This window comes from Colletotrichum fioriniae (assembly GCF_027942845.1).
Source record: "Colletotrichum fioriniae strain IMI 355084 chromosome Unknown scaffold_10, whole genome shotgun sequence".
Classification (NCBI taxonomy): domain Eukaryota; kingdom Fungi; phylum Ascomycota; class Sordariomycetes; order Glomerellales; family Glomerellaceae; genus Colletotrichum; species Colletotrichum fioriniae.
This window is the reverse complement of record NW_027076846.1, coordinates 2,173,626-2,190,357: the sequence shown is the minus strand read 5'-3', so window position 1 is coordinate 2,190,357 and position 16,732 is coordinate 2,173,626. Positions and strand designations below refer to the sequence as shown.

Genomic DNA, 16,732 nt, shown 5'->3' with positions numbered 1-16,732 from the left:
GAGCTCGAGCAGTTGGTCGCAAAATTTCCTGATCTCGCCTTCATGATTGAAGGAGAGCTTTGTGGAAAGCTCTCACACCACACTACCTAGGTAACCTCCGCCGCAAAAGACCCTCGAGAATGCTATCCTGCAAAGCTTGCCTTACACGGGCGCTTCAGCCCTTGTCAGGAAAGGCCTCCTTCTCTGAACTATCGTCTACTTTACCCATCCTCCAACATGGCCCGCCGGGCAACCAACGCCGACTTGCTCATAGAAAGGCAACGCCCACAACTGCCGCAGGCCGGGCGTTCTTAAAAGAAGGACAAGAAATAGAAAAGGACACCCACGGCAGCAGCGAGGAATTTGCAGAAAAGAGAAGGAAACAGAAGCTGGATTGGGCTGTGTCGAAGCATCTCGAGCACCTGGAAAACCCCTTCAACATCGCCAAGCACGTCGAGGCCACACTCCAGAAGGGTCGCTTCGATGAGGCCCTTCTCCTTGTTCAGCGCGCCAGTGGCAAGGATACCGACCTCGTCGTGGCCTGGAACCACCTCATCAAGTACCAGATCATGGAGTTGAAACGAGTCAACTTTGCCATTAGCCTCTTCAACGACATGAAGAAGCGCGGCCAGTCGCCTAACGAACAGACCTTTACCATCATCTTCACTGGCTGTGCAAAGTCTCGCGAACCGAAGACCGCCAGTGCCAAGGCCCTGGCTCTGTACAAAACGATGCTCAAGGAGGACGCAAAGATCAAGCCTAACTCGATACATGTCAACGCCGTGATCCAGTGCTGCGGCCGCGCAGGCGACGTCGAAAACATGTTCACGCTGGCCGACTCGGCCGATGCCAAGTCAGGTCGCAAGAATACTGCTTACACGTACACGGCCATTATCAACACCCTACGCGCAGAGGCCGAGAACCAGGACAGTCGCAAAGGACAGTCTCTCCAGCAGCACATTGATACGGTGGAGCAGACGATCACACGATGCAAGCATATATGGGAGGAGGTCATGCGCAACTGGCGCAACGGCAAGCTGGAGATCGACGAGGACCTTGTGTGCGCCATGGGTCGTGTTCTGCTTCTCGGAGGCAGTAAGGACAGAGGCAAGATTCTCACCATGCTCGAAGAGACCATGAGTGTCCGGAACTACAACCGTACGCCAACAGGCGACTATGCACACCGCATCAACGACGAGATGAAGGGCATCAGTGCGACCGGTAGCGCAAAGCGCAAAGCCACAGTCCTCTCACCAAAGATCAAATATGCCGTGCCGCGGGCCAACACCCTATCCCTCGTTCTCGCCATCGTCCGCGAGCAAAAGCAGACCAAGCTGGGCGTAAAGTACTGGGATCTCTTTGTCCATTACTACGGCGTCAACCCCGACACGGATAATTACCACCAAATGATCCGTCTCTACGAGCGCAGTGGCTCAAGCAAAGACGCCGCAAAGGCTGTGCAGCAGATGCCTTCCGACAAACCTGTCCCTCCTATCGTCTACCGCCGCGCCCTCTCCGCCTGCATCAACAACAATATGAGCCAAAACGCATTCTCCGACGCCACGTCCATCCTGAACACGATGCTCGCCCACGGCGCCGCTCAGAAAACCCTGGTGGACGTGCGCGCCCTTCTCATCTACATGAAGGCTGCCATCATCTGCCACTTCAACTTCCGCCAGATGGACAAGGCGGGCGATACCCAGGGCGCGAAGCGCGGCTACGGCCAACAACTCGCCGCCGCCGTGGAAAATCTATGGCAGCCCTTTTCCGCGGCCAAGGAGGCCTTGATCAAGTCCCAGGGCAAGAACGTGGCCCGGAAACGCGCCGAGGCCGTCGAGGACCTTGCTGACCTTGCGCGCAAGATGATTAGTGCCGTCGACAAGGTTGTCAACGAGAAGGCGCTCGCTGCTGACGAGGAGGCGCTCATCAGCCTCAAGGAGAAGCGGAGCAAGCTGAACCGGTTCGCGGTCGAGTTCACCGACCCGAACCAACGGATACAGGATACCACGCCCGCAAAGAAGGACGAACAAGAGATGTTGGACTTGTAAAACATCATTGTCATGAACTGTACACTACCATGTAAAAACAATGTCTGAGCCATGTAAACATACCTAAGATATAGAACGACTCAAGCCTCGTCCCATTCATAGAACAATACCCCAATCCCAATGCACATTTCTGAGCTTCCAACCATGATCTGACGCCGTTTTTTCTCGAAGACAACCTGGATTGTAAAAAGGAAGACGAGAACGAAACCCAACTGAAGAAGAAAAAAATGGCAAAGGCTCTTTGATCTATTAGTACACACGCCTCCCTGAAAGATGGAGAGATCTGCGTCCTCTCGAAAAGGAACCTTTCCTCTCCTTGCGAAGAGATCTACCCCCGATTTGTAAATTCTCGCCCCCTTTACGAGCAGAACCAACATACACTTGAAGTCGCCTAGGTATTTTCGACCCTTCCCCAAGCCCGCTCTCGAAAAGTTAACGCCCAAGTAGAAACTCCCCGCATTTGTAGTGTGAATAGGATGTCATTTTTTAGTGTGCCTCCGCCATAATGTGCCGTCTAGCACCGACCAAAAATGTTTCTCATCGTGTCATCTCGCCCCTTCCCTCATCGCCTGCCGCCACGGTTGAAGTTACGTCCTCTGCGGTTGTTGTTGTTGCTGCTGCTGCTGTTGTTGTTGTTGTTGTTGTTGTTGTTGCCGCCGGCCTTGCGGACGAGGTCATCGCTGTACAAGCCGCCGTTATCCTCCTCCATGGCTTCGGGGAATCCGTTCATGCCGTCGACAAAGTTGCTCGACGTCGAACGAGGGTTCGCGGGGCGGGCGCTGGGCTCCTTGTAGCCGCCGGGCTTGGGGTAGACTTTGATTATGCGACCATCCGCCTATGGTCACCCTCTGATCAGTAAATGAATTCCAAGCTGTGCTTGCCGTCGTCTCGCGCATAGCAGGCTCGAAAAAATGAGGGGGTCACCTTACCGTCTGGTTGTTGAACGTAGAAATGACCGCATCACCGCCCTCCTTCGTCGCGAAGACCATCTCCGCCAGAATCAGAGGCGTCGTCTTGATGATCCGACAATCCAGCATCTCCCCGCCGACGGGCGTCATCGCGCTCTCGATATCCGCCGCCGTCGTCCCCGGCGCAAAGTTCTGCGCCATCACCGCGAACGGCCCCGCCAGCCCTCTGATAGAGAGGCCCTGCTTGATCGCCGGTCCCGTGGGCACCACGTTCGCGACGGAGGTCATCTGCACGTCGGCCATGGCGCCAGAGCGCTCAAGCGCGGCAGCCACTCTCGCCGCCTTCTGCCCGGCGCGTCGTCTGTTGCTGTTGTTGCCGTTGCCGTTCGACGCCGCGATGGGCGCGGATCGTCCTCCTCCTCCCGGCGCAGAGATGCGCGAAGCGAGACCGCCTGCGCCGGCGCTATGGCCGTTGTTATTTCGTCCTCTACCGCCACCGCCGCCATTCACCGTTCCGTGGAGGTCATGTGTCCAGTCGCCATCGATGTTGCCAGCAGGAAGAGCCTTGGGACCAAGGGATGCGGTTCGCGGCTGTGTACAGGTGGAGAGAACGTTAGCGAATGCTCGCTCATCGGTTTGCTAGAAGCTAGGAACGAACGACAAGGTGAGTAAATGCGTACCTTTTTCGTGATGCCGACTCGACTCGCCAGCGACGGCCCCGCACCGGGCTTGAGCTTCGAAGGCGCGCTCTGCCGTCTATCCTTGGAGAAAATCTTCTGTGCCAGCGCCTCGTTCTTCTTCCTCTCTCGTCCTACGAAGCGAAGCAAATTGTCCCCCCGGTCAGCGATTCATTCCGTCTGGGCGGCGTCCCATTACGTAGTTTAGAAAAAAGGCCCTACCTTGTTGGATGATCTTCTCAAAGTCGGTTGCTACCTTCGCCATGTTGATTGATCTCCTGGTCAAACAGTTTCGGTCGGAGAGGGATGGAATGAGGTTAAGTGTGCTGTCGCAAAGGTCGAAAATGTAGGCGTGTCTGCGAGACAAGTATGGCTGCGAGATCAAAGGTGGAAAGGGTGATGAGTTGAGAAAAGAGTGCGAAAGAGACTACCTTAGGTAGAATGCTAGGGTCGCCGATAGGTTCGTGGCTGTTACAAAGACACTTTGATTCGAGAAAGGCGGGCAGAGACAAGTCGGAGAATGGATGAAGTACCTTGTATAGACCCTGACGAGCATGGGACAGGCGTAATAACTTGAGGCTGACCTGGGCGCGTTGGTTGACACTAAGGTAGAGGGCCATGGTCCGTGGGAGCGTGTTCAAAGGGTCTCCACTCAATTGGACGGTTCGGTACGTACCTCTCTCACCCATGGGGCGACCGTCTGTAGTCGGAGCTCCCAAGCCACTGCACCCACGGCACTCACGGGTGTGGCTTTCACTTTTTGGATGTTCAACGCCAACAGTGAGCCAGGGTATTACTTTCTTGTGGTTTAACCGTTACTTTACAAACAGCCACCATATTCGGCGCTTAAAGACTACCTACCAGACCCCTCAGTGCCTTTCCCATGTCCATAAACGAAGGCTGATCAAAGAAAAAACCGAAAACCAAAAAGTCAGGAAACCTTATACCGCCTTTCACAGTTCAACCTCATCCACATCACTGTAGTCCTCACAAACGTCCCAGCTGACACCGTCGTAATAGACCGATGTCTCAAGCCGGCTCTCGGGGCCACCGATCGGGTCTCCAGGGAATGCCAACTTCCGCATTTGATTGTAGGAATGGTCGAGAGAAGCAATGTCAATGTGTTTGATGAACGTCGTATCTTTTGTCTTTCTCCTTCGGAGCTGAGCCACCTGAATCAATGCGCAGACTGCTGGTGTCATTGCTAGTGATAGTCCTGCCTTTGCCATCAGAAATGACATGACGGCGTTCAGTTGCTGTATTGAGGAGAGGCTCCATGACCAAAGCATTTATTGAAGTAACTCGAGGTTTGGAAACGTAGTCCGGCGGGTAGATAATGCTGTATCCGTTTTCCTTCGTAGACTCGAGTTCTAGGGTCATATCCGGAATCACAGCGAGCCGGCCTGTGTCCATCGTCTCTCTATGAATTTCGCGAGTCATTGTCGAATTATCCGTCACTGAAATAGCGCTCCTCGACAGCCATTCGCCGTATTTATGCTTGGTCTCGGCCTTACCTTCGTTCACGTTGTGTGGCAAAGACAGGCACTGTTGGAGTTGTGCGTCTTCCGATTGTTTGCGAATAAGTGTCGTGTCTGGAACATTGTCTTTCTCCGGCCCAGCTACAGTAGTATCGCTCTTCCAGTCTTCCCTGCGTAAATTATTAGCCTTTGTTCCATGGGAGGCAATGCCTATAACATCTTGCGAGGCCAGGTTAATTGATGCCCGCATCCTTGCAGTAGGATAGAAAGGTCCATACTTGCCGGAAATCTGAGCGTACGATCTCAATATGTGCTCTCTCGTTGATCGTTCAAACTCGGGCTTCTCAATTGGAGTGTACGCGGCGTCTCGAACGGTCACCTCTTTAATTCTCGGGCCCGTCGCCTCTGTGCTGGCAATGCCATCTCGAGAGTCGGACTCCGTAGGAAATCTGCTCAACGCGGTGTTCACCACGGGAATAATTCTGTTGGACATCTCGACCGGACAGACAGTGGAGGGTGGATCAGCCGCCTCAGTATTCACCGCAGGTAGAATTCTGTTGGACATCTCAGCTTGGACAACGGCGGAGGTTGGATCATTCGCCTTGACGCTCGCAACCATGTTCCCAGATTCCGCCTTCAAGACTTCGTTGGCCAGCTCAAGGGATCTTTTCGCCTCGACTGGTTGCGATGTTCCAGAATCCAAGTTCACATGCTGATCAGTGGAGGCTGGCTTTGATGTCTGCTTTTCCTTGCCGTTTTCCTTGTCCAAGGCCGATGTAATGAAGTTCAGATCTGCTGCTGCCGAAGCATCTACCCAGAGTTTCTTGAGATCTAAGGACCTAGGTCGCCGGGCCAAAGCCAATGCTGATAGCGACACATCGAGCACTCGATCCTCAAGGGCAACTCCTAGATCAAGGAAAGGGGGCTGGCCATCTCCCGTCTGGATTTCCAGTAACTGGGGCGTATGCTTTGATGGGCAAATCGGCGGTTGCACCGTGGGTGGCTCTCCAGTGATAATCACGCACTCTTTTTCAAAGTTTCCTGACGCCCGTACCTTGGGTAGCTCTGGAGCGACGAGCGAAGCAGACGGGAACCTGTTATGGACTGGCGTCCCCACAACAGACCCTACAAAGGCCGTGAGAGCCTCCCCGGACTTGGTGTGTCTCTTGAGCGTTTCTCGGCTATTGGTACCAAATATGTTCCCGAGGCTTCGGCGTTTGAATAAACCTAAAAGAAACAGAAATTAGCATTCAAGAGAAGGCAATAACGGAGTGCGTGTGTTGCAATCGAACCTTTCTTCCTCTGGGATAACGTGATATCGTCCTTGCTAGTTGCAGACTTGTCGGTCTGATGCTGCTCACCTTCGTCGGTCTGCGAATCGGATTGACTTTTTGAGGAGGCGTCGGCTGCCCTGGCAACCTGTCCTTTCAAGGTATCTTTTTTGCTGAAGGTCGGCATACGGGAGACAGTTTTGTGCCATAAGTTGCTCAAGGAGGCGCGGTGGCTGTTTCTTGTGCTGCCGTCGCGTTTGAGACTGGGCTCCGAATCGGAACTTCCTTGCATCGACGACAAATCTTTCCTCGTGGTGACTTCCGAGCGGCGTTTGACTTGAGGTCTCGAGAAGGCTTTGGAGCCAATAGCATCCCTCTGCTTCGTTACCAAGAGAGGATGCGCCATGACTATCGTAAGGGACGTCGACCAAGAAATTTGGGGATGCTTGAGGTAACAGCAGCTCGGGGGCTGATGAGTGGCGCCGTTGTGGGTAGATGCTAGATCGTAAAAGCAACAGAGAAATCCAAAGAATCAAAGGTTGTTGTCTTAGCAATGGGTGCCAAAGCTGTGTGGGCAATGATGGAGGTGGTTGAGGAGCAGAATGCGAATACAAAGATGTCGATCAACAAGTAGGAACTGATCTCAATCCTTTCCTCAGCTTCATGGAAGGCGAGAGTGATACCTGGTCAGCAACTTCCCCGTCAAAGTAGAACACGGAGGACAAGTGAAGATAGAAGGTCCCATGCAATGAGAGCACCCAACGAGGAGTACATGGATAGAGATAGGATCACTGTGCCCGTACTTCCCATAATGCGCAAGTACCCCTGCAGCATCTTACTCAGAGACCACATCACCAGCCCCTTCCTCAGGCTGGGAGTTGCTAGGAGATATACAAGCGTGGAGTTTCAACCTGGTATCTTGAACATTGATTGAGTAGGCACACATGATCAGGTCAGCAACTCCTCGACCCTTTGACATCATTGTCACTTCCACATTAGTCAAACAACTTGCAAAGCCAACCTGCTGTATCCGGAACCCTTTTAACCTTAGAAACAAAGGTAGGTAGGTAAGTAGTTAGGAACGGTTTGTGAAGAGGACGTGATCTCGTATGTCGTTGCTGGCTGTCGAGCCCTTCCTTTGCCTTCCTACACCGTCACGGCCGCCATCCCCACCAACCCAGTATTGTCCGCCAATTTCCTCTCATGCAGCGTCCCATCAAAGCTCCCATATTTGTGTATGTTTTGTCGTCGTCCTGATCTAGCCTGGCTTTGAACCTCGTCTTCTTCAGATGGTCCCCTGCAACAGGTCTCCCATGTTAGGGCCATCGGGTATCTTCTTTGTCCAATTGCCATCATGCGTTCAGGGGTTGCACTGCTGTAGTCGACCTGGCGCAAGCGAATACCGTAGCATCGATCTCCGGGCTGTCCTAACTTCACCTCCCACAGTCTCCTGTGAGGGATGTAAACTCATGACCCAAGGTTGCGAAGAAATTTCGATGCGCACTTCAAATCACTGTGATCAAAGGTCGCCCAGCCATCAGTGCCAGGGATTCTGGCTCCCCATGAAGCCTTCCTCGAGCGTTCGCTCCTCAAGGTTGCGAATAAAGTCACGGTTTCCTCTTCCTCCTCCTTGCTGCGCACGACTTCCACGTCTACCGGCCCGGTTAGCTGCGTTATCCATGCCTGCCATACCGCTGTCGGCACCAGGGGGGTAGTAGGCAGGACTAGGTTGCAAACGGATCGGCTGGCTTGGGTCCAGGTGACTAGCCACACGCTGAATGGCGGCGGGAATACCACTTTGTTGCTGCTCCATGGTTGAGGCACGTTGGCGTGCCGGCCGCATACCCTGCTGGGGATACAGGCCAGGTTGCTGGGACGCATTGCCATAAGGCCCTGGAGGCATCTGCGCCGGCTGTTGAGGGATAACCATTTGACCATAGGCACCTTGCTGCTGGGCTCCGTAGGGCGGCGGCTGAGCTGCATGGCTGTTGCTAGGAGAGTACATTTGTTGGTTATTGTACATGGGCGCTTGCTGAGGGTGTGCGGGTTGCTGATATTGAGCAGCCATCTGGGCATAGGCTCCCTGTGCTGCAGAGTTTGCCTGCGCCTGGGCGGCTTGTGCCCTCTGCTTGCTTAGTGCTTCGGCTTGCTGCTGCTGCTGGGTGCCTGGCGCCGGAGACCGATTCAGAGAGCTCGACTTCAGATTCATGGGTGGCACGAAAGGACCGGTGAACTTCTGCTGGGTGATGAATGGGTGGAGCTTGGCCTGTTGCGGCGACCAACGTTCCAGCGGGTTGATATTGAGAAGACCCCGGACGAAATCGATAAAGGCGATTCTGTTATTCATTTCTACAAGTTGCGTTAGTATTTGTACCAAAGGTGATGCAACCACTTGAAACTTACCTCTGTCGATCTCGCTCTGCTTCATGTTTTTGCGTGGCATAGGGTACGACTTGATGATCTCTGGCAAAGTATTTGCCTGGAAGTACTTTTTGCTGGGCTGCTCCTTGGTCGAGTGCTCTCGAGCGTACTGCTCCATGCTCTTCAACTGGTATGTTCGTCGTCCAAACTCGTCCTGCCTCTTCTCAAAGAACTCACCGGCTTGCTTGCCCATCTCGATCATCCAATTTTGAGGGTTGCCGAGCATGTCAACAATGCGCGAGACTTGGTTGTACTCGGACGATCCAGGGAACAAGGGGAGGCCGAGGAATAGCTCCACTACGATACAGCCGAGCGACCACATGTCGATGGCCGACGAGTACGGCAAGCCCAGCAAGACTTCGGGAGACCTGTAAAATCTGGACTGGATATAAGTGTAGACTGTCTGCCGTTCGTCACATGCCGAACCAAAATCGATGATCTTGATGATGGGGCTTTCAAGGTTTTTGAGAAGGATGTTCTCGGGCTTCAGATCGCAATGGATCAGTCGTGCTTTGTTCAAGAGGGCCAAGCCATTGAGAAGTTGCTGAGCGAAAACGCGGACGAGAGTCGTGCTTAGACCTCGGAACTGATTCTGCTTAATCAACTCGTATAGGTTGACACTAAGGAGCTCGAAGACCAGGCACAAATGTTGCCGGTGGATGAAGGTGTCTTTGAGTCGCAAAAGGTGGTGGTCGTCGTTCTTATCGAGCTTGGTGTTGAGCTAAGAGACAATGGTCAGCATTTTGTTATCAGTGGTGAGCCATAGAGCCGCCGTACCAAGTCCAGAACAGAGACCTCCATCATACTCTGGTTAAAGTAGGCCGTGCGATTTTTGATAACCTTGACGGCAACAACTTCCTGGGTCTTGAGGTTTTGACATTTGACAACTTGGCCGAAGGTACCCTGGCCCAGAACATCGAGAATAAGGTACCGATTCCTAAATCACAAGTCAGCTCGAGTGCTTGACTGAAGGCGGCTAAAAAATAAATAAAAAAGGAGCGCCGCCGAAGCCTGGACATACTTGTGGCCGGCTTCCTCTGAGCCCAGAATATCGTTCACGTAGAGGATATAGTCGCTGTCTTCGTTGTCGTATCCATCATTCTTGACACCCTTGCTCGGCTTGGTGAGTACTCGGCGGGGGTTTCGCGATGACTCGTATTTGAAGTTCGGGTTGCATATCCTGTACGTAGCGGGCAGATGCACCGTGAGAGCTTGGAGAGGCTGAAAAACGTTAGTGGCTGCGATTATCTAGAACGACCGGCCAGGGAAATGGGCTTACGCTTATGAATCCTCCTTCGGGGTTCGCACGGCGGAACGGAGGTTGAGAATTGACCTTGGGTCGAAGATCCGTCGGGGCTCTGATTTGCCTGAACTCAGGCGCAGGTCCTCGGACCATGGCCTGCGGGATGGGGCGGCGTGGTGACTTGGGGTCGTTTGCAAAGGCGCCGTCAATGTTGGCAACGACAGCGGACGGGTAGCCGTCGTGGGAGGAGCCGTAGGGCGCGATCGGAGGAAGCTGCGGGGCTTGTTGACGGCCACCATAATGAGGACTATGGGGCATGTAATCGGGCTGCCTCGTCGGAGACTGTCGTTGGCCCGGAGGCGAAGAGAACTGACTTTGCGCCGACTTTGGCGCGTAAGGCGAGGTGGGGGATAGTGCCTCCATTGGCGAGTACCGTTGGGCAGCAGCCGAGGGTTCCTGAGGAGAGTAGAGAGTGGATGAGCGGCTGCCCGAGAGGTGAGATTGGTGATGGGGTCTCATGGGGTATTTCATGCCGGCGTACGAGTCCTGAACGTCGTGCATGGGGATGTCGCCGTTGTTGTCGCGCATCTGGGGGGTGGACATGGGCGAAGCGGCGGCGCTGGCAGCGTGAGAGGATATGCCGCCAGGGCTTTGATACTGGTCGTGCCTGTAGCCGGCAGAAGGCTGGCCTTGCGGACCGGGTTGACCATTGTACTCCCCACGAGGCATCTGAGCGCCGCTGCCATTGTATCTCCTCGCAGAGCCGGCCGAATCGGCGTAGCCCTGCTGCCACTGGGAGTCCATGGCGGGCGGAGAAGCGATGTTGACTCGAAAGAGGAAATGATGCAGACGGTCGGAATCGGGATGAGTTGCCAAACGGACGGTTGGATGGTGGAGGTTGAAAGTTGGAAGGGGGAAAGGGCTGGCCGAGCGCTTTAGCTGATGTCGTCGGTGGTTTCGACTGGACGCGTTAAGCGGGCGAATGGGGCCAGGCTGGACTGGGCGTACTAAGGTTGAAAGGCAAGTTGCAGGAGCGAGCGCAGACTCGCAGGCAGAGCAAGCCAAGGGAGGTGAGTGAGGTAAGGTTGGCAGTGGGTGTCGAAGGGTCGACCGGGTGTGTAGGCTGCGTTACTCGTGTCTGATGCGGCGCCGGTAATGTCGCGGTTGGGTGAGGTGAGGACGAGGATGGGAAGGGTAAGGTACCTTACGTGAGAGGTCAGGTAAAGATATGGCTGGCTGAGTATCCGTCCAGTACGAATAGGTAGTAGAAATGGAAGTAGTGTGGGTGGACTGGCTCAGAGTCTGTCTGGCAAATGCAGAGTGCAGAGTGCAGAGTGCAGATTGCAGACCAAGGACCAAGGACCAAGGCCCGCAGAGGGAATTGACTGGAGGGATGCAGTCGAGCGAGCTCTCTGAGGGTGCCAAGGAGAGGGATTCGGCAGAATTGGGCTGACACGGCCCAAACTCTCTTGGTGGGAATAGAGTTCGGAGGGGAAGTTTTGGGTGGTTTTCCCTAAGAATTCATCATGACAATTAAAAGACGGGCGCGAGAAGGCTGCGATGGAATAATTCAAAGACGGGCCTTTGGACGTTGACAACAAGTATTTGGTGTGTGTTGTTATCCACGGAACGTGCAAGGTAAGGTAATCGGGCGGGAAAAGAGGGCGATTGTAAGGTACGCAACCTAACCTGTGAAGCAGGAAGGAGGGGGGGCGGAGGGAAGGAGTGTGGACGATGGGGTCGGGAGAGAATGCGCGCGACTGACGGGGGGTGGTGGAGGAGGGGAGGAGGGATTTGGCATGGCCTGGTGGAGCTGGGAGGTATAAGTGGGAGAGGATGCGAGTGTTCCGCGGGCCACGATGGTCGCTTGCGACACAGGCCTGAGATGGTCGGGCAGGGAAACAGAACAGACCTCCACTGACTGAGCCTACGTTACCTACCCTACTCCGTACGGAGTACTTTACGCAGTAAGTGGCAGAAGGCGCAACTTGACGCAAGGCCGGGGGGCTTGATGAGGTGGGCTTTGGAGCCCTTTGGGGGAGAGGGGGACAAGGTTCCTCAAGAAACTACTTCTCAGATAGGCACGTAAGGTACCTAAAGCAGGCAAAGTACCTCACCTCAGCTATGGGGGCCCCCATGGGTCTAACGTAGTGTAGACAGAACCTTGCCTTCCAGGCTGGATTCAAAGGGCTATGAAGTGAGTGCCCTGCGATATCTGCCCGTATAACACCATCGAAAAGAACAAATAGGCAGTAATAATTAGCAAGTAAACTAGAAACCTAAGGTAGAGCTGTGCAAGGCAGGACTGGAACATAGCTTGCGAGTAATCTAAAAAGCAATTACCTTTTCCCAGCACACACAAAACATACACACACACACACACACACACACACACACACACACACCCCCCCACGCACGTACACATACCATGGATCAAGGTACCTTACCTGACTGAGGGTAAAGCCAAGGTCGAGGAGCAAAGGATCGCTTGAAGACACGAAGAGGTGCTGGCTGTTGTGTACCAACGCCAACGGATGGGAGCAGACCTGTCCCCCGTCTCACATGGCCTCCACCTAAGCCTGAAGTATTATTACCTTGAGGTAATTACCAAGGCGAGATCAGTAGGTAAAGGCCGGCCTGAAGGGACCATGTCTGTATGACAATGACGGGAGCGACGTTGGTGACCGAGTGAAGCAAGGCAATGGAAGGATACGGTCAAGCCACCTGCACGCTGGTAGATTATTGTCTGTGGAAGCCATTTCCTCGTCTCCTTCTCCAATGGCCAAAAGAAAGATATCAAACAGTGAAGACGGTTGAAGGGGACATTGGGGGCGAGGATCAATAGCAACCAAAAAGAATGGCCAATCAGCGGCTGAAGACCTGGCAGGGTACCCAGGCAAAAGTACGTCAGGTTGGCATTGGGTTCGGGTTTCCAGACCTGACAGGGCAAGCACCATGGAAGGTTGGCCGGTGCACAATGCGGCGAAGTAGTGTAGGTACGGCGGTGGAGAGCAGGGCAGAAGGGGAAGACAAAGATGCTGTTCGACACATGTTGAACACATGCCTCCTCACCACCACTTACTTGCGTCACCACCAACCAATACCTGTGTTCTGTGTTGCCCAATATTTCCTCACTCACGACAGATGAAGCCCAAGCGAGCGACGCCATGAATTTCCTGACACCTACAGACCAACGGTCATGGCCGGTAGAGGAAGACGAAAACGGTCCTGTGTCGAGCTGACAAGAACATGTGGAGAGAAAGAGGCTGGAGGCTAGAGGTCACTCATCAAAGTACCTTGCCTTTGCCGACCTGGGCTCGAGTACCTTACCTTATGGTATGGATCCGTAATCATGCCCCCAAGCTCGCTCAGTGGCTGCAACTCTGCGACCTGACGACGACAGCAACGACGATACGGTGGGGCCATGATACGTGACGGAAATCATGGATTCCACGGATTCCCCAACAGACCCTTCAAGGCTGATGCTGCGAGCCTGAGCACCTCACGAAGTGGAAGTTGCACAGTAGGCACCAAAGAAGGACCATGCAATTGAGTATCCTGTCCAAGCTGCCAAGTATCCGCAAAGTTTTCCCAAGAATGATAACAACCATCTTAATCATAGTCAACAATCAACTATGATGTATGGTGACTCGTGAGAGGCGAGAAAAAGTGCGCCGAGCATAAAGTGGTGGGCTTGGCTAAACCCAGCCCAGCGTGCCAGACGTTCCGAGTATCCGTTCTCAGCCATAGACAACAGCCATTTCCGCGAGGGCTTGCGAGTTGCGAGTGGGAAAAACTGAGATGTCTAGGCCAGCTCTGGGTCCGGACTGAGCAATGCTAGTAATCAAGCCAGAAACCATTTCAATCCGTCCCGCCTGTTCATCAAACAAAAGGGGCCCTCTCGGATGGTGAATCGAGGATGGATCGCTGTTATGTGTTCCAAAAAGCAATGCAGGTTAATATCACCAACCGACGGCATATTACCGCTTACCACACTAGGGGTAGTAGAGGTACAGTGGGGAGGTAAACATATCTTTTGGTCATGTTGGGTTTTCTCGTGTTGTTTTGGTTCCCTTTTTTTGCTCAAGCCAAGTACAATGTCAAGGCACGTATTCTGTACACATCGTCGGTCTTCCATTTCTTCACCAATTTGCTCCTGCAGGTGCCAGCAGCCAATCTGCTAGGTAACTTCCTTCCCAGACATGTTACGCAGTGTGCAGGCAGAGGGCCACCAAAAAAAGGGCAGGCCGCTGCTGTGGAACTCCACAAAATGCAAGTCCAACCTATCCCACGCCGAATCCGTGGTTACCTTTTCTGTCCTCTAGTTTTCAAGCACCTTCCATGTTGTCAGCTTGGAAGGTGCACCTTGAGCAGCCAGTTCACTCAATCCATGCCCGGAAGCAAGGACCTTTTCTTTATGCTCATAACATCAAACCTTTAGAGCGAAATAGCATTCGTTCATGCGGTAAGTTACAGAGCGAGAAGACATTACGTTCTCGTCCCAAAAAGGGCATCAACAGAATTACCTACCTACCTTAGCCGCCAGCCGTGGATTGATCCACAGCTCCACCACTTGACGCTATTGCGCTAAAACACCTCCCTTCAGGCTACCTTACCCAACCGCGTAGCTTCGCTGATGACGGCAGCGGCAGCAGCTTCCGAGGCCACCTCATCTCCAGGGCCAAGATACCGACCTGAATCTTCGAAGGTAGGCCCGCGGTTTCCTCACTTCGTCAAGAAATAATTGAATGGTTTCTGCGAAAGCCAATATTGTTTGGTGACCAAAGTCGCCAAAAGTTCATTGCGTTGCCAAGGTACCGAGTTTCTTCAATCGCTCTCAGGTACGCTTGGCAGCAAAACTGCAAAGTGAACGTCAATTGGCTGACGCATGGGTAGTCCTACCCCAAGCTTATGTACCTGCCCTGTGCTTTCCTCCTTCATCGACTCGAAATAACCTCGGATCCATCATCAGTCCACCCCACTATCACCATCAACGACCTGAACTTCATCCCTCTTCCCCATCCCGGTCCAAAGCTCCCGCCTTTCATCTCAATACCGCAACGCCGACATCGAACCCACCTTATTTGCCGCCGGCCTCGACTTCAAAATTCGGAAGGATAGGCCAGACCAAAATCACGCCCTGAAACGGGGATCCTCTCACAATGCTCTTCATCGGTCTTACAGGCTCCATTGCAACGGGCAAGTCAACCGTTTCCTCCATCCTCTCCAACCCCCCCTACTCCATTCCCCTCATCGACGCCGATGTTCTCGCGAGGAAAGTCGTCGAGCCCGGATCAAAGGGATATGCCGCCATCGTGAAGCACTTCCTCCCCACAACCCCGGACCTCCTCGTCCCAGTCTCAGAGACCATGCCCGAGGCCGGGCCCGACGGCAAAGGACGACCACTCAATCGACCAGCCCTCGGCAAGCGCGTCTTCGGCGATACGGAAGAGCTCAAAAAGGACCGTGCCGTACTCAACGGCATCGTTCACCCGGCCGTTCGCTCTGAGATGTACAAGGCCATCCTCCGCGCCTACGTCACCGGTCACTGGGCTGTTCTCCTCGATGTTCCCCTGTTATTCGAAAGCAGCCTCGACCGCCTCTGCGGCACCGTTTTTGTCGTTGCCGTCAAGGATCCCGAGGTGCAGATGCAGCGTCTGATGGCCCGCGATCCTCATCTCAGCCGCGAGGACGCCGAGAATCGCGTGCTCAGTCAGACGGATGTGAGGCTCAAGGCGCGGAGATGCGAGGCCAGAGGTGAGGGCAAGGGCGTCGTGCTATGGAATGATGGCTCCAAGGAAGACTTGAAGAGAGACATCGGCGAGGCCATCCGCCACGTTCAGGCCTCCAGCCCAGTATGGTGGAGTTGGCTGCTCCTGGCATGTCCACCAGCAGCGGCAGCCCTTGGGGCCTGGCGGTTTTGGCAAAATGTTCATATCAATAAGGCATGGGCAGAGCAGGAGAGAATTGAGAAGGCAAAGTTGTAGGCCGACTCTCGACAGCATAGTACGATCCTGATGACCTCATCACCAGGTTCACTGATGATCTTTTTGAATGAAGGCAAGTGTCTCATGGGGGGGGGTTTTTTTTTTTTTGGCTACAAGTGCGAGCTTCTTTGCCCCGATTCGTTGCTGCGATATCTCATGACCGGGTATCAGAAAGCGAGGCATCGGTCTGCCTCTTTCTGACGAACGTCATTTCTGCCAGAAGCAGTATTTGGACGATGGCTTCACGCAACGCTGCAAAAAGGGATCCTCAGAATGAGGGCCAGTACAAAGGTAATTAACAATTGCCATCCGGTTCGATGACCGCATTGCAAACTTCCGTCTTTTTGAGAGAGAGAAAGAGAGAGATATCCCGCAGATACATCCAATACATAATGAATACCCGATGAAGCGCATACTTGGTAACTGCTTCCTGGCCATCCTCGGATTTCCGCAGCTCAAGAATTTTGGCCAGAGACAGTACTAGGTGACAGCCCAGGCACCCAGTGACAGAATCCTCGGCGACGACGACATAATTCATATCGTCATCTTCGCCATGCAGGCATGCAGGAGGACTCCTACGCCGTGGTGTGATAATCAAACTCGATCTCACTTGTCCCCAAAGCACACAACTTCTTTGCTGATTAAGACGGGGGGAGATGGCACTCAGAGGCGTCCAATGGCAATGCTTTCAGGCGTTGGCAACGATACGTACTTTCCAAG

General features: G+C 53.7%; 4 protein-coding genes across 4 annotated transcripts; 2 read left to right on the top strand and 2 right to left on the bottom strand.

The window, feature by feature from the left end:
- Positions 1 to 119: 119 nt before the first annotated feature.
- Positions 120 to 2,027, top strand: N0V96_008608 (uncharacterized protein; the record flags this gene model as incomplete). The annotated part of the gene is made up of 1 exon (XM_053197895.1): positions 120 to 2,027. The coding sequence occupies one exon, from the start codon at positions 120 to 122 to the stop codon at positions 2,025 to 2,027; it is 1,908 nt and encodes a 635-aa protein (XP_053044683.1).
- A 920-nt stretch (positions 2,028 to 2,947) lies between these two features.
- Positions 2,948 to 3,877, bottom strand: N0V96_008607 (uncharacterized protein; the record flags this gene model as incomplete). Its single annotated transcript, XM_065758394.1, has 3 exons — positions 2,948 to 3,526; positions 3,616 to 3,746; positions 3,835 to 3,877. The coding sequence occupies 3 exons, from the start codon at positions 3,875 to 3,877 to the stop codon at positions 2,948 to 2,950; spliced, it is 753 nt and encodes a 250-aa protein (XP_065613149.1).
- Positions 3,878 to 7,898: 4,021 nt separating this feature from the next.
- Positions 7,899 to 10,829, bottom strand: YAK1 (dual specificity protein kinase yak1; the record flags this gene model as incomplete). The annotated part of the gene is made up of 5 exons (XM_053197892.2): positions 7,899 to 8,710; positions 8,765 to 9,503; positions 9,560 to 9,719; positions 9,804 to 10,003; positions 10,062 to 10,829. The coding sequence occupies 5 exons, from the start codon at positions 10,827 to 10,829 to the stop codon at positions 7,899 to 7,901; spliced, it is 2,679 nt and encodes an 892-aa protein (XP_053044680.1).
- A 4,358-nt stretch (positions 10,830 to 15,187) lies between these two features.
- Positions 15,188 to 16,012, top strand: CAB5 (Dephospho-CoA kinase cab5; the record flags this gene model as incomplete). The annotated part of the gene is made up of 1 exon (XM_053197891.2): positions 15,188 to 16,012. The coding sequence occupies one exon, from the start codon at positions 15,188 to 15,190 to the stop codon at positions 16,010 to 16,012; it is 825 nt and encodes a 274-aa protein (XP_053044679.2).
- Positions 16,013 to 16,732: the final 720 nt, after the last annotated feature.